Source organism: Ahaetulla prasina, chromosome 2, assembly GCF_028640845.1.
Source record: "Ahaetulla prasina isolate Xishuangbanna chromosome 2, ASM2864084v1, whole genome shotgun sequence".
In the NCBI taxonomy this organism is placed as follows: Eukaryota; Metazoa; Chordata; class Lepidosauria; order Squamata; family Colubridae; genus Ahaetulla; species Ahaetulla prasina.
Genome location: NC_080540.1, coordinates 187288490 through 187315166, shown reverse-complemented (window position 1 = coordinate 187315166; position 26677 = coordinate 187288490). Strand labels below are relative to the sequence as shown.

The window sequence follows — 26677 nt, the reverse complement described above, 5'->3', positions numbered from 1 at the left end:
TTCAGCATTCCAGATTAAACAGAAGTGTGGATTTAACATATCCGTTATGGTGAATAAGAACTGATCAAGGGTCAGACTCACCATGCAGAGTAACAAGTCAAGGAAGCTGTCTCTCATCTTTGCACGTTACATCAGCTAATATTTTGGAATCCATCTCTCCCCACATGGCAGCATTCTCTGTTCTTGGGTGCCATCTGTATAATCTCCTTCTTCTGCTGCCACCTACCAGTTTTATTATTCTGTTGCAGCACAAGGGCATATAGAAGAAGTTATTGTTCAGCTCACAGAAAAACCACAAAATGGGGATCCTTTAAAGGCATGAAGCTCACTACAATCTTTCCTCCCATACCTCCCATCTCTTTCAGAAAAATATTGGACAGAAGACTAAAATTATAAACTTTGGAGGTAACCTTACAGAAGGATACTACATGGCAGATTAAAAATACAAATGCCATCAGATTTGTCTGTTATGTTACCATCCCATTTCAACACAAAATATTTTCTGTTGCATTAAGCATACCTAGTTATTACTTTCCTCTTTCATAGTACCGTATTTCTTTTTCCAAGTATCGGTATATTTCTAACCAAACTCTGCAATTCATAAACTTAATTCACATAAAACATTAAAAAGTAAAACAGCATTTCCTGAAAACTGGAACTCTGGGCAGTGCCAAATATCGTCTTTATTGGATTGCAAACAAATTGAAAATTTAATTTTGTTGAACACATATACAGGCTCCTATAGTTTTAATATCACTTTTCCTCTTCTCCCCCCAATTCCAGCAACTGCTAATTTGCATCAACATTGACAATTTTAAGGAACAATTTGCAGTATGATCCTTCCTCTTGTTTAGCTTTTTCAAGTCACAAGAGTTGCAGTAGGAATAGATTGTGTCAAAAAGCCTAAAATTGGCAAGAGAAAGAAAAAAAAGTCTGTTCAACAGCCAATTTTAATCTAATGTTTTTTACGCAATGTCTCTGGGTCAAAAATAACAGAAGACAATTTTATAAGGCTTTTGAAGAGCAGCCATTTTTGTTTCAAATAAATTTGCAAAAAATTTAGCTATATCTGGGAGAGACTAAGTATTCGTGAAAAATAGAAGTTATAAAAATAGTAGAATAAGAGTAAATCTTTCACATAAAAATATTGCTTTTAATCTATCTGAATCTATTTTAGCAGAATATCTTGGCACTTTTAAATTTCAAAGCCATATAAATATAAAGTTAATCTGACAAAAGAAAACACTTTTCTTGTAATAAGACGTGTGTGAACTCCCATGCAAAGTCATTTGGGGGATGTTTATCTGGAACATTTTGTTCTTTCATATTAGCCATCATTTCTACCACTGGTTATGTCACTACTGTCATATGTTTATGCAGGTATTTGAATATTAAACCAAAAGTAAAATATTAAGAAGTTATTCAGATTGTTCATTATTACTAATAAATACCAGCATACTGAGCAACCCATATGGAAAATTCCTGAAATAAAATATTGCAAGTACGCAATACCCTCCACCCAAGACCTGCTATAAGAAATAGAAAATTATATAAACTTTTTACTCCTATTTTCCGTACCTGTTAATTGATGCCGATTAGTTTTGTGCTGACTGTGCCCCTGGAAAGCATCAAAGCCCTGTAAAACTTAAGCCAAGAATGTATATTGGGGGAAGGGGCAGCAAGAAGAGGTAGGTACATGGGAAGATCGAGATGGCAGAATCTGTAAAGTTACATACCATCCCATCGTTTCTTTCTGTCACTGCACACTGTTTAAATTTTCTCTTGCTGTGATCCTACTTGAACACATGGATCACAATAAGCTTTAAAGTCTAATTCTACTAAATATACATAAAATGAAGAACAAGAAAAGAAATACCATTTGCTTCCTAAAACTCATTCTTTTACAGCAATAATCATATTATGACCGAGGAAGAGAAAAAGGGAAAGCAGCATTAGCTAATACGGGATGATCAAGAGCTGAAAGTTACCTGCCAAGGGGTTGGTATTGGATGTCACCGGGCTGCTGCGTTTATTGTTTTACCACAGGGGGGGGAAGTTTAGGGAGGAACATTCTCAAGGATTTTCACAAGCTCTCTCTCTCTCTCTCTCTCTCTCTTGTCACCAGAAAGGGGAGAAGGGAAGTTTTTCTCTGGATTGTTTGACTTTTTTGGCTCCTGAAAAGTTTTGCAAAGAACAGTAAGAAAGTGTGAATTGTTAGAACATTCAGAAAAAAAGTAGTATGCACTACACAGTGGTTCCTTAAGTGTTACAAATTCCCACCCCAAAACATCAAGTTATTGACAATGCATTAAACAAATAAAAGTCATTCAACTGAAAACTGTAACATGAGGGATACAGAAATTGCCAATGATGGTCCAAGCCATCATCAGAACATCCCAAAATGCACCCTCCAATATCAAGACACTCAAATATATATTAAAAAGAAAAAGAAAAAAAAAAGAAAGCAAAAAGATAACCTTTTGTCATAAATTCTATAGTACTTTATAAATTCCTAGAACAGTGAAAAATTAAAAATGAAAGAGACAGTAGCAGCAGAGGTTACCTGTCTGAGCACCTACAATTCCATAGAGAGAACAGGAGTGGGTCGTGAGTCTCACACCAGCCAAATAGCTCATAAACCTTCTCAAAAAGAGTGAGCCATGAGAAAGAATTGTACATGTTGATACATCTTACATAGTTTAAACCCTTATACATTTAACCAACTTGAGCTCTGCTTTTATTAAATGTGAGGATATGAAGTTTAAAACAGTATTCATCGAATCTGGTACATGTCCAATGCAGCACTTCTAAAACTGTCTTTTCCCCCACCCACCCCAAATTTCACAGGTTCAAAACATTTTTCTTGGCATATCTTCTACGGTAAATTGCTGAACAAAGTCAGTGTAGTTGGATCCAACAGGTTGAAAGTTTGGTGGAACACAACAACAAAAAAATAGTCCACAAATATGTTGTCTTCCCAACATCTGTTATTAATGCTCTACCAAAGTGTTCCAGAATGAGAAGTTTTATCAACAATATAAAATCTGAGAAGATACAAAGCTACAAATACAACCTGTAATTCTATACAATAGAAAAAGTATAAACACAGCATCTGTAAAATAAAAGCACAAACAAAACATACAGTACTCATTAAACTCCATCATTATCATCCAAACTTGGTACTATTTGAATGCTGACATTCACTACAGCTTCTATTTTCCCAATTGTTCAATTCTGCTTTACTAGTTGTTCATTCCAAATTATGATAAATAATGTTGGTACTCTTAATATACTTGTCAGTATTTTTTTCCAGCAAAGTGTGATGTGTAGTATTACTCTCTACAGAACTTAAAACTCTAGTTATTAGAAACTAAATTCATTTTCTTTACCAATAGTAATGTTTTTAAAACTTCTTTTACAACATTTTTTAAAAAAAAATACATTATGTAAGGAGGGACTGTACCACTCCATTTTTTTCAAGCAGAGAATTTCCTATATGATTTTAACATGCAATGCCAGCTTCTATTTCAACAACATGTGAGACTTTTCTTTGCCCAAACGTTATTCAGTGTCTTTTCCATCTTTCCAATACAACCACAACACACACATGGTCATCACATGACCAACACATAAACCAAAGTATAAAATCCCTTAATGTGTTCATTGTGTATGATTCAGAACAAAGTGTATGTCATTCCATTGCATTTATAGTGGTGTAAATTGGGTCTATAATTTTGGAAAAAAATCATGTGAAAAATATTTGTCACAAACTTGTTTTTCTCAAACAGTGGAGAAACTCAAATAGCTAAAATCAGAAGTATTAAAGAGTTGTCAAGCTTCTTCCGGCATCAACTTCGTTTCCTGTGAATGTTGCAATATTTTTCTGCTAGTTAACAAAGGTGCTCATGTTTCTGGAAGATGTGCAATCTTTTAAAGAAACCTGTATTTTAGAAGGCACATGTCTAGTTAACAAAGGGGTGATGGGCCACAAAGCAGAAGGAAAGAAAGCTACTTCGGGTTTTTCTTTTTCTGAGTTTTTTTAAAATAGAAACCTTTGTATTTTCTTCAACCTACACATGCTAAAATATTGTCTCTGCTTCATCAGCTAATGCCAACAATCATCCTTCTATTTTGCTTTTAACATTAACATTTAATTCTACAAAAATGTCATTATTGCATTTTAAAAACCTGTACAAATAAGCATGATTAACCTTCATGAAAGCAAACTAATAGTTTTCTATTTATTCCTAGTGTCTCTGTAAAGTGTTCACAAGTGATGTTTAATACTGAAGTGAAAGTTAAAATAGCTAAGTGGTGAAGTTGGCCAGTAGAATGAAGCTCAGAGCCCTGGAAGGTAAATTGTTGTTCTGAAGCACTGAGACAAAACAACCCTACACAAAGAAGCTGCCCATCCTCCAAAACCCTTTCATAAGCCAACTTGCTGTTACAAATATTCTACTGTGTCGTGTTGCAGATGGCTGTTTTTAAAGTAACAGGATTTTATTTACATTTTTCTCTAATTTCAATATGGTTATATACCCAAAGTAAATAAATGAGTGAGAAATGGGTGAGGAGGAGGAAGATGAGGCCATTAAAACAGACCCAAAGCTGTTGTTTTGGTTCTTTTATCAAATTTAATAAGAAAATGCACAGCCAGAAGTATCAGGGATGGACTGGGAGAGAAGATCATCAGGCATTCTGGAAAAAAGACTGACGAACTGGACAGACAAAAATTAATGACAAAAACAAAGTAAAATACAGACACATACAAAGGGGCCTGAGATCCACACACTGGCGGCCTTAAATCATATTCCCATTCTGGCTGGGCCTTACTGGCAAAGTGTTTCCCAAAACCAAAACCTGCTTGTTTCTTTCAGGATTTATCCTTTGTAAATCAGGCCACTTTAGATTTTAATGCCTTCTATCAATAATAGTCACACATTAAATTTACAAAATATAATTTTGAAATTTGCAACCATTTCAACCCTCCTCCACACCCCTCCCATATTTTCTAGGCATCAGATTTTTTTTGTATAAGTTTGGTACTATTAATGGTGATGTTGAGTAGTACAGGTATTTTTCAAATTGGGCCCCTGTTAAAGATGTAGGCATGGAGAAGGAAGTGTTGGACGAGCATGTATTAAAAATGAAACATTAACACAGCATATATCTTGCAAAAAGGACTAAAACACTAACAAATACAAGTCAATGCACATTTGTTTTAAACTAGTGTTATTCTTTTTCACATCGGATTAAACATTATTTTGTACACCAAAAGTTAACAGTGCTGTTTATCTCAGTTCTGCAAAAGAAAACATGCCGCTTCTGCCATCAATGGCCCAAACTGAATTTTACACAAAGTTTCTCCCCGTCCTGACCTAAAGCAAGGTTTTAAAATTATTTTTAAAATCCAGATACATAGTAAACCTCCCCCCCAAGGAAAATGAATTTGATATTAAATCTAAGCATGTGGACATCTGTCAATAGAGAAATGGCAGAAGTTGCAGGTCTATTTCAAAAGCTCATGCTGAAGTAATCAATGTTGCGCCCTCTAAAACTGCTTAAAGGCTAGAATTTCAGAGGCTATTGTGGACCGTTGTAAGGGTTACAATTTTACAGATCTTACTGATAATAGATAGAAATGCTGATATTTAGAACCTTTGAATGAAATAAAAAATGGCTGTTCTAATTTCTCTCCACTCCTATAGGACATAAAGCAAAAGGCATATAATAACTAATAGGAATGAGCTCCAATGAGGTGAGGGGATGGTTGGCAAAGTATTAGTTCACAGGTACTTTTGGAGCATTAATTTTTCAAATTACAAATAGCATAAATGAAGATGAAACATTTTCATGAGTTCAAAGATCATGATGGCATCCCTATCAAAAACAATTCTTATCCAGTTCTTTCCCTCTATTTCCCAATGCAGAGTATTAAACAAAATATTATCAAATGAAAAATAGTTGTTAAAAATAACAACTAAACATATGTTCTGTAAGATTAATAGGAAAGCAGCATTCACAGAACATGCATGTTTTGATTCTGAGCCCCAAGTTAAAACCCTCACCTCACCTCTATAAGCTGCTTCCAATAAACAGCACTACAAGTTGGTTGTATTTTAAAAAAATTTACAAGAAAGTTGGTCATAGTTATTTACATGTGGCATCACTCCACTAGGAGCTTAATCTCATTGGCTATTAGCTGGTTCATATTGAATATCCCCCCCGGGAGCTTGGTGAGCAACTCTCTCTCTGTGGTTTCAGGGTCGCTGTCGACAGAGCTGGAGCTAGCACTCATATTGTCGACAGTGGCACTAGCTGGAGGTCCCAGCTCTGGCTCGCTAGTCTCGCTAGCCGTGGATACCACAGAGAGCAAGGACATGCGTCGTGTCAAGCGACCGGGAGGAAGCAGTGAAGCGGCATAGTCCGCTATGATACCAGCTACATCTAGATTGCAAGCCTTGTCAAAGGCAATGAAACCTACATTTGCATTGGCCTCACAGACGCAGAACGAGCCATCATCCTTCATTAGGAGGTCGATGCCACAGATATCCATCCCCAAGATGTTAGAAACTTGGATTGCCAGTTGTTTCCCTTGTTCACTGAGTGAGCACATCATACCTATACCACCTAGTAACAGGAAGAAAGCTAAATCAGGGTACAATAGTATTCCAACTCAAATTCTCAATCAAAAAACCTACATGAGAGTGCTATGATATTTTAATGCTTATGATGGTATTGAGGCTAGCTTTTAAGGAATTTTGTGAGGATTTTCCATTTTAAATAAAAAAAAAAGAATCTAATTGCTAGTGTTAAAACTAAATGCACTCTAGAAAAACTCTGATGAGTAAATAAGAAGGTAACCAATAGAGGCTAATATATCTTCTTTATTTATCTTTATTTTCAAACATACCATTTATTTAACTAATTCACAATTAGTTAGGCTTATCTGTGTTTCACCATGCATTTGTTCCCCACTCTCATCTCAAAGAGATGAAATATAGGACTGAATGAAATGAAATAAAATAGGAATATGAAAGCTGATGAAATAGTATTAACCTTGGAAACAAGGCCCACAAAGAGGAAAATTGATCCAGAATATAGGCCATTTCAGAGTGTTAATTTCCAGATACCGTGTTTCCCCGAAAATAAGACAATGTCTTATATTTTTTTTGAACCCCAAAATAAGGGATTCAAAAAAGGCCTTATTATCGGGGGGTCTTATTATTTTGGGGGTGCAGGAGGCAACGAATGTGGCCACCTCATGGCTGCTGCTGTGGCAGCGCAACACAGCCGCTTGTCAGCTGTTCGTTGGGGCAACCAAAGGTAGGAATCTCCCCGGCATTCTTGGTACTTGCCCGCCTCCCATCCATCTTATCTATCCATCCATCCATCCATCCCTCCCCTTCACCTGCAAACTCCCACTCCGCCCGCCTCTCCGCCAGACAACTCCTGGCAGCCCCAGATGCCCAAAGCCTGTGCCCACCTGGCTCCCTTTTCCACAGCACCCAGCTCTTTATTGAGGAGGGTGGCATGTGGGGCAGGGGAGAAGCAAGACACACGTCTTACCTGCCTTGAAGCTCTGTCGTGTGTCTTGCCTTTGTCTGCAGGCAAACACATTATAGGGTAAAACCAAACTTCTCGTGAGTTCAAGAAGTTCGATTGAACTCACAAGGATTTTTTTACCCTACGTGTTTGCCTGCAGACAACAGCGAGACACACGACAGAGCTGCAAGGCAAGTAAGACGTCTCCACGTGCCCCAATGGTACTGTAACAGCAGCCTGGCTTCTGCTCTTCCCTGCTGTCTCTTTGTCGAGGGGGGGAGGCAGGTAGGGCGGCGGAGAAGCGAGACGCGTGGAGCATGACGGGGCTCCTCTTGCTGTCTCTTCTCCCCCTCTCACCAGGCATGGCAGGGCCTCCTGCCCCTGCCCTAATTGGATGCAATTTAGGGGTGGCAGGTGTGGGGCCGGGAAGACACGAGATGTGCATCTTACCTGCCTTGCAGCTCTGTCACATGTCTTGCCATTACCTGCAGGGAAACACGTTGTAGGGTAAAACCAAACTTCTGGCGAGTTCGGGAAGTTTGTTTGAACTCGTGAGGGGTTTTTTTACCCTACAATGTGTTTGCCTGCAGAAAACGGTGAGACATGTGACAGAGCTGCAAGGCAGGTAAGACACACGTCTTGTGTCTCCCTGGCCCCACCGCTCCCACCTGCCACCCCGAAATTGCATTCAATTTGGGCAGGGGCAGGAAGCCCTGCCATGCCCAGTGAGAGGGGAAGAAGAGACAGCAAGAGAAGCAAGCCCTGTCTCACTCCATGTGTCTCGCTTCTCTTCCATCCCACCCGCCACCGCCCTCGATAAAGAGCCAGGCACTGTGGAAAAGGGAGCCGGGTGGGTGTAGGCTTTGGGCATCTGGGGCTGCCGGGTGTTGCCCGGCAGAGAGGCGGGAGCAGGGTGGGAGTTTGCAAGTGATCGCTTCCCCTTTACCTTCTCTCCCAAAAGCACTCCTCAGGTGCACCGACTTCTGCAGCAGGAGACTTGTGGCTCACATCGACCTTCCAAAGGGTAGCAGCAGCAGCTATCCACAATTTTTTAACCCTTATTTCGTCCCAACCCATGTGGCCCAGTACTGTTGGGATGAAATAAAAGTAAAAAAACTGTGGATAGCTGCTGCTACAGTACCCTCCAGAAGGCCGCCGCTAGGCACATGGGGTGCATCTCTTGGCCTCCTGTTGCAGAAGTGGCTGCAATTGATGGCAAAAGCGGCCGCTCTTGCTGGAAGCGCCGGCCAGAGCGGCACCCATGAATCAGCTGTAATGGCAGCCTGAGCGGCTCAGCTGATCCAATTAAGGGGCCAAGAAGCCCTGAGGTGACTGGGGAAGGGAAGCCTCCTGTGCTGGCCACGCCCACTGTCAGCACCAAGATTTCTAAGAGGTTAACAAGAAAAAAAAAGTTTTTGCCCTCCCTGGCTCCCAGGATCACCCTGCAGCCTCCCAAACCCTCTACGCGTCCCGTTTCTGCAAAAACCGGGCCCATTTTTCGCAAAAATGGGATGCGCAGAGGGTTTGCAGAATCCCCAAAATGGGATGTGCAGAGTGTTCCTGGGGGCTGGGGAGGGCAAAAATGTGACACATGGGAGTTTGGGAGGCTAAAAATGGGCCCTTTTTTCACAAAAATGGGGCCTGCAGAGGGTTTGGGAGGCCTGCAAAGTGCTCCTGGGGCTGGAGAGGGCAAAATGCCCCCCTTTTTGCTAAAAATGGGCCCGTTTATGTGAAAAACAGGTCTGTTTTTGCCCTCCCCCACCTCCCCTCCCCCGCATCACGTTTTTGCCCTCCCCAGCCCCCAGGAGCACTCTGCAGGCCTCCCAAATCCTCTGCAGGGCCCCTTTTTGCCAAAAACAACCGTTTTTGGCAAAAACTGGATGTACTGAGTGGGGTTTTGGGAGACCAAAAATGGCTGTATTCAGTGTATAAGCTGCACCAACCTTTCCCCCCTCTTTTAGGAGGGAAAAATGTGCATCTTATACTCCGAAAAGTGTGGTATGCCTTAAATTAGAATTTAAAAATTCAACATACATAGTAAATTCAAACACATTTTCATTCTTACCAAGTGAGCAATTGCTCTGCATTCTACCATCTGTTGAGCAACGCAGCATAGTGCCCACGACACGGCCTCCCACCACGATGACACGCACATCTTTGCCATGAGACTCCTGGACATATTTCTGGAATAGATAAGGGGCTTCATGACGAATTAGATGGCTCAGGTCTGCCAGATGGTGTTTGTCTCTGGCTAGAAACACAGCTTTTCCTGTATCAAAAAAACACAGAAGATGAAAACTAGTCAGTGATTTTCCTGCCTGTATTTTAAAGAGCTGGAAAGGCAGTGTGTCTATACATTCTCAACTTCTGTACTGGAAACATTATCCTGGTAACTGAATGTAAATAAAAATGGTAAAGCACTTATAAATTTAGTGCTACTTAAACAGCAAAATTTGGAAAATATTACCTTGGAATACGCTCACAATTTCCAGGGCTTATTCCAGTTCTCACTCCCTCAGTATCCTTCAATCCGTGCTATTCTAGTAGAACTAGGTTGCAAGAGTGTTTTGCAACAGGTTTGGGATTCTCTAGACACATAAAACAGAGGGCTGCACCAATCACAGTCTAAAGATGGCAGAGATTCCAAGGTGCTGTTCATGATTAATTGACCAATGAAAGCAAACCAGTCCCAATTAAATTGCAGCTGCCAATTAAAACAATTAGTATAACAGTGGAATATAAAACCTATTTAAAATTCTTGCCAAATCAAAATTCACATTAAATACATTTATTCAGATGTTAAATTTATTGATAAATATCCTTTAGTTGAATACAACCATATTTAGGATAATATCATTAATAAATAAAACATATTTCAAGCTATCTTAAGGAGGATTTTATAAATCATTTTTTTCAGTAAGTAATATGAAAGATGTTGATTCTATTTAAAATTTCTTCATTACGAAATCTGATTTACTCATTTATATTCAAATCTACTTAAGTCTTGGGTTGTAAGCCTGTCATAGACTACAAAACATATTCTAACATAAAAAATTAAACTAAATAAATACTAGCAGTGAGAGAATACAAAACAAAATCCAGAGACTGAAATCTGCAAATAAGCCTAGGTTCCAATGCTTAGATGAAGCTCTAAGCAAAATAGTAACAAATACACATTATTTATAAAAGTAGGTAAACTGCATACACTTCTGCTTTCATTCTCTAATAAAGGAGTTTTAAAAAGAAATTCAGAGTAACATGAATGAACTAATGGCGATTCATAATGTCCTTAAATCCTGCCCCCCTCCCTCTCTCTTGCAACCACATCTGGAATATTGTGTGCAGTTCTGGTTGCTACACTTATAAAAAGATATAGTGCAGCTGGAGAAGGTTCAGAAAATGGCAATTAAAATGATCAAGGAGTTGGAAAAGCTTCCCTCTAAGGAAGGATTTCCCTTCATGGAACTGTTTTTTGGGCTAAAGTAGTGAACGAGAAGGGATAGAATTGCCCCTCGGTTGCTTACTGGGAATGTAAACTGAGGCAAAACCTAGAGCCAAATCTGGTTATCACTCCTCTGAAGGCTAGCTGCTGGGAGACTATTAGGCTTTCTTGTACAATTGGTTGGGTACTATGAGATAACTGCTGGATTAGATGAAGTATGATCTGGCAGGGCACTGGTTAAATTTTTATGTTCCACTATGAATGACCATATTGCAGAGATATCATCAATTCCTGCTGGGTTTGGAATTTTCTTTTCTTGTTCTCTGCAAAATTTTGTCTCCTCATGCAGAAGTACTGCAGGGAATCTGTAAGTTTTCTATAATTATATATAATATATAATTATATACATTCTACTGAGCTGGGAAATTTTGAGGGTGATACAATAATACTTTCCTTTCCTTTTAGTGCCTGCATTTTCCTTTTCAAAAGGTGCTTTTAACAGATTTGGATGAAGCTGAAATACATTCACGTCCCTATCTGGGAATCTCTAGGATGTAATAGTTAAAGATTAATGCTGACTTATTCATGATGCTTAATGGAACAGTGGTGTTCTTGCTTCTGCTAGGGTTGATTTTTGGTGAGACAGAGCAGTCCACCTTAATCTCTATAACCCAGTGACATGATAGGAGAACAAAATAATACAATAGGTCCACATGACCGATACAATTATTTTAGAATTGTATGTTAGTTTTTTATTTAGCTACTATTGCATTATTTATAGTTTAAATTTCAAAATGTTCATATTACCTATTTTTTATGAAAAAGAATGGCTCCCCAAATGCAGTAATTTCATTTTGAAGTCATCCTCAAAAGCAACATTATATCTGAAACTGTACTGAAGAACATCAGGCACTTGAAGAACAGCAGAGTTAAACTGAAGCCTCCTTCTGTAGACTTCTGCAATACCTGCAATATAATCATCTTACATTGCTCTTCCAAGAGTTCTCACTTTACTTATACTATTCTCTTCAACCATTGTATTTTATATGGATTTAAATAGAACCTTCTCATTTGTTTGGGGGGGGAAATCAGACATAATTTCAAATTAATTTAAAGTAATTGTAATTTCACAAGATTGGATAGAATAAACTGTATCAGCAAACTGTAGAGAGATAAAAAATACCACTGTAAGGCAGGGGTCCCAACCCCTGGGCCGCTGCCCACTACCGGGCCATGCCTATTCAAAACTGGGCTGCACAAGTGGTGGGCCAACATGCATGCGAGCAGCAGGCCAGTGTGCAGATGCACACAGCTCAACTCACACAAACAGTGGGTCGGCATGCACACATGTGCATGCACTGGCTCTGGCTTGCTAAGTTGAGCTGTGTGTGCATGTGTGTGTGCGCCAGCCCGCCACTTGCACAGCCCAGTTGTCCTTCCCCCTCTCAGGCAGGCCGCCAAGCTGCAAAAGTTGGGGACCGCTGCTGTAAGGAGTTACTTGTGAATAAAATAAAATAAATAATAAGTAGCATATTTTCTTTCAAAAACTGTCAGAGAAAGTATATTAAATAACTATTTTCCTACAAGGAATATACCGTGTTTCCCCAAAAATAAGACAGGGTCTTATTTTCTTTTGACCCCTGAAATATGGCCTTGGCCTTATTATCGCGGGTCTTATCTCTGAAGTGGGATAGGTGTGGCCAGTTCTTGCCCGCAGCATTGCTGGCGAGGATTGGGTCACAAAAAAACCGCCAAAGTTCTCGCAGGCAAATCAGGTGCACTCTCCGTGGGGAGTGAGAAAGGCCAAACGACAGCTTCCCAGCAGGTTCCAATGAAGCTCTGCAAGAAAGGCAGCCACAACTGGAGGACTTGAAACTAGGTGCGACCAGACTTGCCATTGCCCTCCTCCACTTTGGGATGCTTAGGGTGTCGGGGCAGCTTCCCTCCCCTCCCCACCCGGGATGCTGCTGGGGCTCCTCTCGGTATGGCTTCTGAGTTGTTCACTCAGCTTGTGCCACAGCTATTTTGATGGCCTGCTTTATCCGGAGATGTCCAATGGGACATTGCATCACTATTTCGTGCCCAACGGGGATTATGAGAAGAATGATGACCCAGAAAAGTGCCAGTTGCTTTTTAGTTTGCGCAACCACCTGCGCTGCATAGAGGTGGTGAGGGTGAATGCTCGCATCCTGCAGCAGCAGCAGTGGCACCTGCTCTGATGCTGCGCGAGGAATTCACCCTCCTGGGCCGGCAGGTTGAGGACACGGCACCCATGCTGGAAGAACATCACTTATGACCTAGATGGCGAGGAAAGCTACAGCAACTCCTGAGCAGGGAATCTGTGCAGACACCTATATCAACTTGGAGAAGTCACTGGAGGAGCTGGAAAACAAGTTCCGGCAGGGCCAGGAGCATGAGAGCCACCTCAACAATGACTTCCTGAGAATGCTGGTGCATGCATGAGCCTTTCAAGGAGACACTGACTGTCTCGGACGGCCTGCAGGACAAGTACAAGCTGCTTGTGCTCACCATCCAGACCCATAGCGTCCGCCTCAGCCGCCTCAAGACAGAGTATCTCGAGGGCTGAGCGGGAGCGGGTGCCTTACTGGGCTTTGAGTGACCCTATTTCCCCCCCAGTGGCCAGCCACTCCGGCAGGACTCTTGCTGGCCATGCTTCCCCACGGATGGACAGACTTTCCTCCATCGCATGCCAACCGGGCATGGCAGGAGCTGGAAATCAGGTAAGACACGTGTTTCGTTTCTCCGCTGTGTCTTACCTCACTTCCAGCTCCTGCCATGCCCGGTGAGGGGGGCGGGGGAAGAACAGATGGCAAGGGAGCCCTGTCTTGCTCCATGCGTCTCGCTTCTCTGTCACCCTCCTCCCCACCTGCTACTCCCCCTTGCTGGCCAAGATAGGCAAGCCAGATTCTGGGAGCTGAACGCGCTGCCGCCGCCCGGGAGAAAGAAAATGTCAGAAATGGCCTCTCTTGCAGCGCCTCCTCTCTCTCTTCTTCTCCTGAGTGGCAGCGGTGCATCTGGCTCACAGAAGCTGGCCTGGATGGCAGCAGCTCTAACCCGATTGTTAGCGTGGCAGCTGCGCATGCATCTAAGTATTGAGGGGGACTTAGTTTTGGGGGGGCTTATTTTACCACATGCGCTTGAAAGCGCAATTGGGCTTATTATCCAGACATGTCCTACTTTCGGGGAAACACAGTAGGCATTATAATATTTTGCTACATTTATAAACAGCTGCAAATTTTGCTGCATTGCTAAACAGATGCAAATCATTAATTTCAACAACGTTTAATTAATGTAGGGTGGACTTTAAATCCTCATGACCATCAACATTTAAAAAGAAAGATTTTTACCCTATGACATTACCATATCAGCGGAGACATTCAAAGTGGCTGTTTACTATGGTTGGTTGAATAGTCAGCCAGATGTTTATACTGGATTTGACATTTTTATTCACCTAACCTAATGATGGTGGTGGCATGACAATGATGATAATGCAGAACTGAGGTAGAATTGTGCCCAGCTTTTATCAGCAGAAACCTAATTCTACTAACAGAAATATAACTGGGGATTCCACTACAGCCCTGCAGCATTCAAAATATCTGAAGCCAACCAAATAGCACAACTTCTCTATGGTGCCAGGCCCATTTCCAACTTTGCACTACTAGAACTTGTTCAGAACAGATTCCTAAACTTGGCCTTTCAAAGTCTTAAAATGTCTCTGTAATACCACCTTGAGTCTAGAGAAGGCCTCGTGAAAGTGGAGGCTAGAATGTAGGCAACCATAATCAACTACTGGCTTAGATTATTCTTTTTCCTTTTTGGCTTTGCTCCACTTACTACAGGAATGATTTTAGGTCTATAAGGAATTAAAATTTAAAATCTAGTGACAACTAAAATCACACCCTTGGGGTCCTTGGGATCTTCTCCAGCATAGGATATGATCAGGCTGAAGTTCTCATTCAACTGTGTAACAGACACAGAGCACCAACTTGACCTATCCAGGTTCTCAACTTCTTTCACCAGTGAACCCAACAGGTTCTCTGCTACCCTTAGGGCAGAGATGGCAAATCTGTTTGGCACTAAGTGCTGAAAAGGTCGCAGAGAAACATTGCATGCGCTCGTCAGGGCTGCGCTCCGAAAAAGCCAAACTTCCAGGTTCTAGCATGCATGCGCACCAGACGATCATCCGGCTGGTGCGCATGCACAGGTTGGTTTTCAGCACTGCCACATGTTCGAAAGGATTGCACTCCAGAAAAGCTGAACCTCCGGGATCTAGCGCATATGCGCACTCGATGATCAGTTGGCTGGCGCGCATGCACAGGCAATTTTTCAGCACTGCCGTGCACGCAAAGGAAAGCTGATTATCATGCACGCATGTGTGCCAGAAACCCAGAAAACAAACATGGCGGGCAACATGGCTTTGTGTGCCACTTTGGGCACGCATGCCATAGGTTTGCCATCACAGCCTTAGGGCATACTTAACAAATCTTGATATACCTGATCACCAAACGGCCTTTACTTTGGCACAATGTCACACCCTCCCCTCAGCTATCCTTGAAGGCTGATACAGGTAGAATCCTTACCCAGAGAGACCCTGTGACTCTAGACAAGGGGTCTGCAACACCCGAAGAGCCATTTGGACCCATTTCCCACAGAAAAGAAAACATCAGAAGCCACAAAACCTGGATGGGTGTGGCCAACTCAACATTACTCCCACCCAGTCACATGACACACACCCCAGCCACGCCTACCCAGGTTTTGTGGTTCCCAGTGTCTTCTGTGGGAAATGGGTCTCTCTCTCCCACTTTCTCTCATATCTGTTTTACATTTATTCCTCTCCCTCACTCCCCCCTTCTTTCTCTCGTTTCCCTCTCTTTTCGCTCTCTTATTCTCTCCCTCCAGCTCTCTGTCATTTCTCCCTCTCCCTCCTTCTCTCATTTATTTCTTTTCCTCTCTCTTATTCTCTCCATCATTTTCTCATTTCTCTCTCTCTCCCACTTTATCTCTCATTTCTCTCTCCCTCTCATTTGTTTTTCTTTTCCTTTCCCTCTCTCTTTCTCTCCCCTTCTCTCTCTCATTTGTTTCCCTCTCTCTCCCTCTTCTTCCCTCATTTCTCTCTCCCTCTTTCTCTTCCCTTTTTCTCTCTTTTGTCACTTTTTCCTCTTTTCTCCCTCCATCATTTTCTCATTTCTCTGTTTTTCTCCCCTTTTCTCTCTCTTCTTCCCTCATTTCTCTCTCCCTCTTTCTCTTCCCTTTTTCTCTCTTTTGTCACTTTTTCCTCTTTTTCTCCCTCCATCATTTTCTCATTTCTCTGTTTTTCTCCCCTTTTCTCTCTTTCTTCTCTCTCTCCACCCACCAATCTGTCTTTCTGTCTCTATGTCTCTTCTCTCTCTCTCCAAAGCTGGGCCAAACCAGCAAGCTCTCCTTGGGACTCTTTGCTACTCCTTTTCTTTTTTCTTGGCAACTTTTTGGAAATCCAAAAAGCCACCGCGGCGGCTTCATTGAAGATGACCCTCCTCCTCATGCGACCACCTAGCCAACTGTTGCAGGACCGTGAGGGTGCGCACAAGCTGAGATACCCTCCTCAAGAGAGCAGAGCGGTGCCGCTACTGGTATTGATTGAAAAGCATCCTCTGGGCAGCTTTAAATCTCACACAGGAGACTTTCACCTCCCGGAGGACAGTTTTCAATCAACTCCACTGGGGGAGTAAAGAAGCTCAGGCAATGGGAAAAGGGGGCTGGTCCTGCCGAACCTCGCACACCCACCGGATCAGGCTTGGAGAAAGCCAGAGTACCCTCGCCAAAGATGCTCGCCCATCAGCCGGTCCACCCGCCCACTTTGTGCACCTTTGCTGCGCTTTGACTGAGCCCAGCCGCTCACTTGAGGGTATCCCTGCTCATGCGCGGCCTCACAGCCCTGCAATCACCAGCCAAGGGGTTGCATGAGAAGAAGGAAGAGGAGGGTAATCTTCAGCGAAGCTGCTGCCGTGACTTGTGTTCGCTCCTCAGCTGCGGACCTGTCCCCCTTTCCGTTATACCTCCTCCCAGTTCCCATTCCCATCCCACCAGCCCTCATGTTAGCGAGGTTGGCATCAGTCATGGCCGGGTTGGGACAGTGTCTCGGGGCGGAGAGCAGGTCACATGCCCAGGTCAGCAGGGAGCCACAGGAGAGGGGTCAAAGAGCTGCATGCAGCTTGGGAGCTGCAGGTTGCGAACACCCACTCCAGACATATTTTTATTTATTTATTTATTTTATTTATTGGAATTTGTCAAACAAAAACAAGAACAAGAATAAGAGTATAAAAATACAATGATAGGGACGACAGGCACCTTAGTGCACTTATGCATGCCCACTCCACTATATAGAAACAATGGAATATGTACTTCTCCAATTCCTACACTACAGACACATTTCTACTATCCTAAACTCAGCATTTCTACTATCCTAAACTCAGTGTATGAATACCCAAGGGCTCACAAGACAATTTTATACTTCCCTGCTGCTTTCAACATACTATCCCTGCTACAACATAGTGTTGCAAGTTTTTGCACAGCAGCACTTAGAATATATCAGAAGAAAACCTGTCCCACAAATCAGTTTTAATGAACACCTAGATGATAATTATAGTGTTTTGTAATTGATTTTAATGCTCATTTATTGTTTTTTCTTTTCAAACTTTTTAGATTTTAATGTAATTATTTTTATATTTTCTAAGTTTTTAGTTTATATCATACCCTCCTTATGCTTTTCTTTGAGCATAATATAACTTGTTTGATTCCCATCTGTTAATAAGTTCTGTTTTATTTTGGAGAAGAGCGATCTTTTACTAATTTTATAAAATGACATTTAAAAATATATTACTAATACAGTAGGACAGAGTGAGAGTTGAAAAATATCTCAGAAGGCAATTATAAACCATCTTTGTGCTTTTCCATGAAAAATCCTACATGAATATGTCCATGAACTTACCAAAAGTTATTTTCAACTCATGGGCATTTTCACTAATTTATATGCAGAATCAAACAGTCACAAAAGTTTCTCAAACTTGACAATCTAAATAGAAAACTTATATTTAACTATGTTTTGTGGTAGTTGAAAGAAAAAAATTGTAAATTTTTATTATTACAATCATTAAAGATGCAATATAGTGTAGCTATATGACTTGTATAATTAGACAAAAATGTATCTAATGTTGATAAATGAATACAAATAAGTTAGGAAATGTGGATTATTCAATGTATTCTGCAAGCAGGTTGTTAATATTATGTCATTTTAACAACCTTTGTATTTATGATTAAGAGCACTTTGTACTATTTTGCAGCTAAACATTTTCGATAAAACAACTCTCATTTAACACTATAACTATCATATACATCATATACCCACCTCTATGACCTCGCGTGTTCTTCACAACCATGGGGAACTCCAACACTTCTGCTTCATCAATCATTTTGGCAAAGTTTTCATGACCCCCTAGAAAAAAAATAGCCAAAAGTGTAAATAGGGATGTACACAAATGTGAGTTTTGGATGTTTTCTTGTGGTTACAATGCAAAGTTCTGTGATTCTAGACCATGGGTGTCAAACTGGTCATCTGCCGGCCAAATAACTCACATGCGGGCCACACCCATCCAAGCTCCACAAAGGTAAAAAACATTGCACTACATCACATGATGGCAACGTGACGCGGCGAGTTTGACCCGTGTTCTAGACAGAAAAAAGTATATTACTCTTGAGTAGTCTCAGGTTACTTTCTAATACTTTCAAAAGTTTATATCAAGAAGTAAAAAGAGTTTGAAATCTTTATTTTTAAAAATCCTCAAATCCATTCTTCATCTACTTGCCTGTTTATAATCACAATCTATTTCCATTTCCTTTTTTTTTTGGAATCAATATTTATTGATTTTTTTTTCTTCAAGCCCCCCCCCCCAACATATTTTATGAACAGAGTATTGGCCATATCATATCTTATACAACTTAACATATCCAAATATATTTTACTTAGTTACAATTTCTGCCAAAATGTTCTTTTTCCATATTTTTAATCATATCTTAATATTTCTATGCTTGTTTATATAAACCACATCTTCTTTCGCCCCTAGGTTCTAATTTCTCCATTTTTACTGATATATATTCTCTTTTATTAATACTTCAGTTTTTATCCTTATATGTTCAAACATGTTCGGGGTTGCCTTTCTTCCATTTCATCTTTTTTGTTTTACAGCAATCTTTCTTCTCTTTCTCTTTCCTCTCCCTCCCTTCTTTTATCCTTCCTACTTTTTTCCATCCTTTCCTACTCCTTCTCTATTCCCCTTCCTTTCTCCCCCTCCTCCTTTCTTCCTCCCTATCTAACCTTCTCTCCTACTCTTATTTCCCCTCCCTTTCTTCCTCCCCTCTTCCCTTTCTTCTCTTTCTCTCTCCTTCTCCCTTTCTTCTGTCTCTACTCCTTCTTGTCTCTCTATTGTTGTATTCATTTTCAATTCAATATTTTTCACTATGATGTCCAGACGACCCCGGTTTTTCCTACATTTATTGAATGTATTTCTCAGAATTCCCCTCATATATTTTAGTTTTTAACAATATGTTTCAACTTATTCCATTTTTACCTCACAACCTTTTAGTTAGTTCAACCTTCCACCTCTTATTTTCTTTAAATTCTTATTCCCAGTTCAATAATTGTTTTTCTCTTTCCTTAGCATACATCATTTACTAACATTTCAATTTTGTTTAATTTTATATCTCTCTTTCAATTATTTTCACCTATAAATCAGTCTGTCTTCAAGTAATTTCTTTATTCTTTTCAATATTTAAAACATATTTCTTTATCATCCACTATTATTCTCTCCAATTCATACATCTTTCGATAACAAAACATATAACACATTTTATCTTTCACATTTCATCTACTTCTCCATTTTACATTAAACAGTATATTTCTTCTTTTTTGCTTCTTACGTACACTTCAGTTCATCCTTGCTTATTTCCCTTTTACAATAATCTATATACTTCTTCTAATTTACTTCTTACATACAGTTTCTACTACTGATATCCTTCCCTTAAATCAACCTATTAATGTTTTAATTTCCTTTCTGCTATCCATTTTTCTTTCCCTTTTAACCATTTTCTTTTGGTCTCTCCAAAATTCCATTTCTTAATGTTTTCTTTCCTTTCTCCCATTCTCTTATGTTCTTCTTTTTCTCTTTCTTGTATCTTCCTTTCCACCTCCTTTCTCTAATTTTTACTCTTTTAATTTCCCCACTCAATCTTTTCTCCAATTCTCTTATCCCCTTTTTCTTTTTCTTGTATCTTCCTTTCTGCCTCCTTTCTCTAATTTTTACTCAATTTTTCTCCTAAATCTTTTCCCTTCTCTTCTCTTTTTTGAGATACTTCACCCTATCCATTTTTATTCTATCACTGTCAATCCCAGTGTAATCATCGATACTTTTATCTTCAATTATTTCCTTTTCAACTCTGTATTCCTCCTCTTCTCACTCATATTTTCTTTTTCCTTTTTTTTTGCATTCTAACCAGTCCTCCACTTCTTTATTTCCCTTCTCGCACTTTTTGAAACATCTCCCTTAGTTCCTCATACTCATGCTCCCAACTCTCCATGTTATCAATTTAAAGAGAAAGGATTTTTGAATTTATTATTTTAGCTTATGTATAATTCAAATTCAAGTCCATATAATGTCATATAATTAATTTCCAAATAATGTCTAATTCAAATGTTCATTTAAACCCTTCCAGTTTGAGTCCTTATTCTTTCCACTCCTTTTTGAAATCATGCTCCAGCTCTTTAAACAAATACTCCTCCAGTAGTAGTAGTTTCCCATGGTGGTCTGAGTAATACACCAGCCGATGTCTTTCTTTCCACCAGCCGATGTCTGACTCCAAAATGTCAATTGTTAATCCACAAAGATAATTACTTCCTCTTCTTCAATTAAATCCTTTCTCTTCACTTTCAATTTCTATGTGCCAATTAGCCGCTGATTTCAGGTTGGGACTTCTTTCAAGCTTTAAAAATGTTTCCTTCTTACTTATGAGTTGGCCAATCACTCACCCGGTAACAATACTCCGTTCAATCTTTGCTCCTGCTCAAATCTTTTTTTTTATTTTACACAATCTGACAGACACACAATGTATAACATAACTATTTCCTATTTCTAAACAGCATTTCTTAGTGGTCTTCTCTCGCTTTTATATCTTCCCCCCCATATCACATTTGTTGTTTTATTTTCTTTCTTATCCCCTTTTCTTTATTTACATTAAATTATCTAATGTTAATAGCTTTACTTTTCTAGATTTTTGTATATTTATTATTTACATATTATACATTCCTAATACATTCTGTACATTCTAATTTCTCCTTTATTTTTTCCTTTATTTCTAGACTCAAGCCATTCATGCTATTTATTCCAGATTGTATAATAATCTGTCTCTACTTTCTCTTTAATTTCTTTTGTTAATTTGTCCATTTTGGCACACTCTAAAATTTTCTCTATCACTTCTTCATCTGTTGGTATCTCTTCCTGTTTCCAGTTTTGTGCATAAGTTATTCGTGCAGCTGTTATAATGTTTAAAATCAGATATTTTATTTCTTTGGTGTATGTTCTTGTAAAGATTCCTAATAAAATGTTTCTGGTTTGCTTTCAACTGGTTGTTTTGTTATTTTTTCTAGCCATTTTTTAATATTTGCCAAGAATTTTTTTGCGGCCAGACACGTCCACCATAGAGGGTAATATGTTCCCTGAGTTTTTTGCATTTCCAACATGCTGAATTATTATTTAGGAACATCTTTGCAAGTCTTGTAGGTGGAAGATGCCATCTGTAAAACATCTTCAACTGGTTTTCCTTGTATGCCGTGGATAATGTTAATTTTGAATTTACTTGCCACATTGCTTCCCATCTCTCCAAATCTATTGTATAATTAAAATTCTCTGCCCATTTAACCATTGTATCTTTCACTATTTCTTCCATTTTGTAGCGCAAATTTTTTTTATAAATCTTGCTAATTAACTTCTCTTCTGTCTCAGGTATAATTTTATCTAATTCATGTTGTTCTATTTGTATTTCATAATTTTTTGTGTCTTTGTATTTTGATTGTATTTGAATATATGTCCACCAATCTATATCTCTAGTTAAATCTAACTCCATTTCTTGTTTTGTTTTTAGTTTCCCTTGTTGGTCTATTAGGTCTCTATATCTTATTATCTTATTGAATTCTGTTAAATTTGGATGTTTTAGTGCTTCTGTTGGTGAAAGCCAGATTGGGATTTTTGTGTAGTGCTGTTTTTTAATTTTCAACCAAATTTGTAATAATGCATTTCTTATTATATGTCTTTTGAAATGTTTTATATTTTCCATCCCAAATAAATGCATGCCACCCCATCTGTAAATCGTGTCCTTCTATTGTTAATATTCTTTTATCCCTTAGTTCTATCCATTCTTTTAACCAGGTTATGCCTGCTGCTTGATAATATAGTTCCCATTGTGGGAGTGCTACTCCTCCTCTATCCTTTGTATCCTGTAGAAATTTAAGTCTTATTCTTGGACGTTTTCCCTGCCATGTGAATTTGGCTGTTATTTTGTTTAATGTTTCGAAGAATTTTTTTTTCTAATTTGTATTGGTATAACCTGAAAAAAAGAATAGCAGTTTTGGTAATATATTCATTTTAATGGTGGCTATCCTACCCAATAGTGGTATTTGTAAATTTTCCAATTATCCAAATCTTTTGTAATCTGTTTTACTAATTTGTTGTAATTATCTTCTTTTATAGAGGAGCCTCTTGCCGTTAGCCAAATTCCTAAATATTTTATCTTCTTAGCTATTTGAATTTGTGTATTAATTTCCAATTCTCTTTCCTGTTTCTTTGTAAGATTTTTAGTTATTAATTTTGATTTATTTTTATTAATCTTAAATCCTGCGACTTCTCCAAATGCTTCTAATTTTTTAATTAATTTTGGTCCTGATTCTAGCAGGTCGTCTGTTATGAATACCAAGTCATCGGCAAAGGCTTGAACCTTGTATTCCTCGTTTTTTATTGTTAGACCCCTTATTTCCTGATCTTCTCTTAACATTCTTTAACAGCATCTCCAGTGTTAATATATACAATAATGGAGAGAGTGGGCATCCTTGTCTTACCCTTTTTGTTATTTCAAATTGTTCTGTAGTATTATCATTTATAATTATTCTTGCTGTTTGTTTTGTGTAAATTTCCCCTATCATATTTTCAAATTTTGTCCCAAATTGCATAAATTTTAGTTGTTCTTTTAGAAAATTCCAATTCAAATTATCAAATGCCTTTTGAGCATCAAGGGAAACCAGTGAAGCTTGTTTTTCTGGGTGTAATTCATAAAATTCTAGTGTGTAAAATTCTAGTGGCTCTGTCTTAAAAATATTTAATTCTTCCACCTTCTCCAGTCCTTGACACTTTGACTGAAAGAAGGGAGTAACAGGCCTTCACACTATACACTTAAAAATCAACTATTATCTTCTCAGCTGTGCTCCTTTAAACTCTTTCCAAATTCTTTCTCAATTTTCAATCATAGGGCCCTTCCTCTTCCATCTGCCTTCAAAAGCCTCTCAAACCTTTTAACCAAACATTCAAGCTCAAAGCTCCTCTGAAAAATGTCCAATTCCGAGTCAAAAACAGTCCAATCTTCAGGAGAAAAGCAAGGGAAATAACTCACATTTCATAATCGCTTAAATTTCATAATCTTTAGATGGGTGTAATATTTTTAAAATACATTCTCTGCCATAGCCCAGAGGCAGAAATTCAGCATCTGCCATTAATTCTGGATAACTCCACCCCCAACACCTCAGGTTTCAACAGACTTTATGGACCTTATGAAGCGGCTTGGGCAGGTCTAACTCTACTGTAACAGGGTTAGCAATGTGCTTAATCAGGACAGGTCCAACAAACTTGGGTCTCAACTTCTTAGAAGGTTGCTTTCGAATCACGGCATGTCTTCATAATCAGGAGCCTTTGGTTAGTTGACACTCACTATCGAGGGCCGGCCTCCATGACGGGTCTTGGGACCCACAGAGGTGGCATGCGAAAAAGAAGAGCTTGTGGGGTTTTTTAGCAGGAATTTTTAAGGGGTGGGAGGGTAAGGGCGGGTAATGGGGGTAACCCGTCGGGTAGGGGGCCAGTTCCTGCACATGCTCGCGGCGGTTTTTCTCTATCAGGTTCGGAGGTTATGGGGGAGGAGTGTGTTCCTATCTGTGAGGGTGGTTCTATCGACACGGTAAGTGGGAGAGGCAGGTATGGCGGAAGCGAGGGGTCATATCAAGTTCCGGGAGCGCGTGCTCGATGTCTGAAAGCAATCACGTGCTCCGACCCTTTGGACTTCTCCCGTTCCCCGGATGGTCAGGATCCTCAGAGCTTGGGCCTTCGGTTGATGTTGTGCAATGCTCGGTCCGTGGTGAACAAAGCCCCCCTTGTCTGTGACCTTATACAGGGGGGTTCCGCGGACCTTATGGGCATTACGGAGACCTGGTTGGGCACTGAAGGGGGCGTGCCCCTTGTTGAGATGTGCCCGCCGGGTTTCCGTGCATTCCATCAGCCGAGGGCCCAGGGTAGGGGTGGGGGGGTGGCGGTTGTGATTAGAGAGAGTCTAGAGCCGAGGGAGACCACTGTACCTCAGATTGCCGGGTGCGAATCCCTCTTTGTGAGATGGGGTCGTAGGTGTCAGATGGGTTTGCTGATCACGTACCTGGCTCCTTGCTGCGTGACAGCTGCCCTGCCCGAGCTCCTGGAGGTGCTGGCTGGGGTGGCAGTTGAGACCCCCAGACTTTTAGTCATGGGGGACTTTAACTTGCCATCTTCCGGCTCGTCATCAACGGCAGCTCGGGAGTTCACGGCTTCCATGATGGCCTTGGACCTGACCCAAGTAGTTGATGGCCTTACTCACATTGGGGGTGGCACTCTGGACCTGATTTTTCTCTCTGGTCAGTGGTTGAGAGATCTGGACTTAAAGGAAATAGTCACTGAACCTTTGTCATGGTCAGATCACTCTCTTCTTCGCCTGGACTTTCTGACCGCCATTCACCACCGCAGGGAGGCGGAGCCGACACGTTGGTTCCGCCCCAGGCGCCTGATGGACCCGGATGGGTTCCGGACGGAGCTTGGGCCATTTCCTGAGGGTCTGGCTCATGGCTCGGCTGAGGAACTTGTTGCGGCCTGGGAACGGGCGCGGGGCCTTAGACCGTTCGTGCCTTTGCGGCCTCTGACCCGGCACAGGTCCCAACCGGCTCCTTGGTTCTCCGAGGAGCTGAGAGGATGAAGCGCCGGAGAAGGCGCCTAGAGAGTTCCTGGAGGTCTGGCCGTTGAAACTGATCGGACACTAGTGAAGTCCTATACTAGGACTTACCTAGTGGCATTGAGGAAGCGAGGCGTAGCTCGCCTCCTCCTCATTGCATCGGCAGATAACCGCCCAGCCGCCCTGTTTGGGTGACTCGCTCCCTCCTACACCAGGGGAGCGGGATGACCCGTTGCAGGGGCGTGCTGAGGAGTTTAACGGTTATCTATACGATAAAATCGTTCAACCGGGATGGTTTGGACCAAGATTGCGGTGATCGGGTGAGATGCTCGAGGGTGGTCTTGGCGATATTGTTTGGGATGAGTTTGACCCTGTGGCTCCTGAGGACATGGACAGGTTGTTGGGTAGGCTGAATGCCACCACATGTTTACTGGACCCGTGCCCCTCTTGGCTGGTGCTGGCCACTCAGGAGGTGACACGAGGCTGGCTCAGGCGATTCGACCGCTTCTTTGGTGGAGGTGTCTTCCGCCCGCCTTGAAAGAGGCGGTGGTGAGGCCCTCCTTAGAAGCCTTCCTGGACCCGGCTGTTTTAGGTAATTATCGTCGGTCTCCAACCTTCGCTTGGCGAAGGTTGTAGAGAGTATGGTGGCATATCAATTTCCCTTGCACCTGGATGAAACTGTCTATCTAGACCCGTTCCAGTCCGGTTTTCGGCCCGGTTACAGCACGGAGACGGCTTTGGTCGCGTTGGTGGATGATCTCTGGAGGGCCAGGGATAGGGGTTGTTCCTCTGCCCTGGTCCTATTAGACCTCTCAGCGGCTTTCGATACCATCGACCATGGTATCCTGCTGCGCCGGTTGGGGGGATTGGGAGTGGGGGGCACCGTTTATCGGTGGTTCTCCTCCTATCTCTCCGACCGGTCGCAGTCGGTGTTGACAGGGGGGCAGAGGTCGGCCCCGAGGCGCCTCACTTGTGGGGTGCCGCAGGGGTCGATCCTCTCGCCCCTTCTGTTTAACATCTACATGAAGCCGCTGGGTGAGATCATCAGTGGTTTCGGTGTGAAGTACCAGCTGTATGCGGATGACACCCAGCTGTACTTTTCTACACCGGACCACCCCAACGAAGCTATCGAAGTGCTGTCCCGGTGTCTGGAGGCCATACGGGTCTGGATGGGGAGAAACAGGCTCAAGCTCAATCCCGCCAAGACAGAGTGGCTGTGGATGCCGGCATCCCGGTACAGTCAGCTAAATCCGCGGCTGACCATCGGTGGCGAGTCATTGGCCCCGATGGAGAGGGTCCGCAACTTAGGCGTCCTCCTGGATGAACGGCTGTCTCTAGAAGATCATTTGACGGCCGTCTCCAGGAGAGCGTTCTACCAGGTTCGCCTGGTATGCCAGTTGCGCCCCTTTC

At 41.2% G+C, this 26677-nt stretch overlaps 1 protein-coding gene and 1 pseudogene across 2 annotated transcripts in view; one reads left to right on the top strand and one right to left on the bottom strand.

Moving 5' to 3' along the window:
* Positions 1–1578: 1578 nt before the first annotated feature.
* RIMKLB (ribosomal modification protein rimK like family member B) overlaps positions 1579–26677 on the bottom strand; it is a 62696-nt gene continuing 37597 nt past the window's right edge. The window contains exons 5-8 of one of the 2 annotated variants that reach the window (XM_058166077.1): positions 18393–18479; positions 9611–9814; positions 6485–6630; positions 1579–2174 (exon numbers count right to left, since the gene is read on the bottom strand). In XM_058166077.1, the coding sequence (XP_058022060.1) occupies positions 2058–2174; positions 6485–6630; positions 9611–9814; positions 18393–18479 (554 nt within the window). In that variant the 3' untranslated portion in view covers positions 1579–2057. Of the gene's footprint in view, positions 6631–9610; positions 9815–18392; positions 18480–26677 lie in introns of both variants that reach the window. The other variant, XM_058166076.1, reaches the window with a different exon arrangement.
* Positions 12708–13885, top strand: LOC131189736 (fin bud initiation factor homolog; annotated as a pseudogene).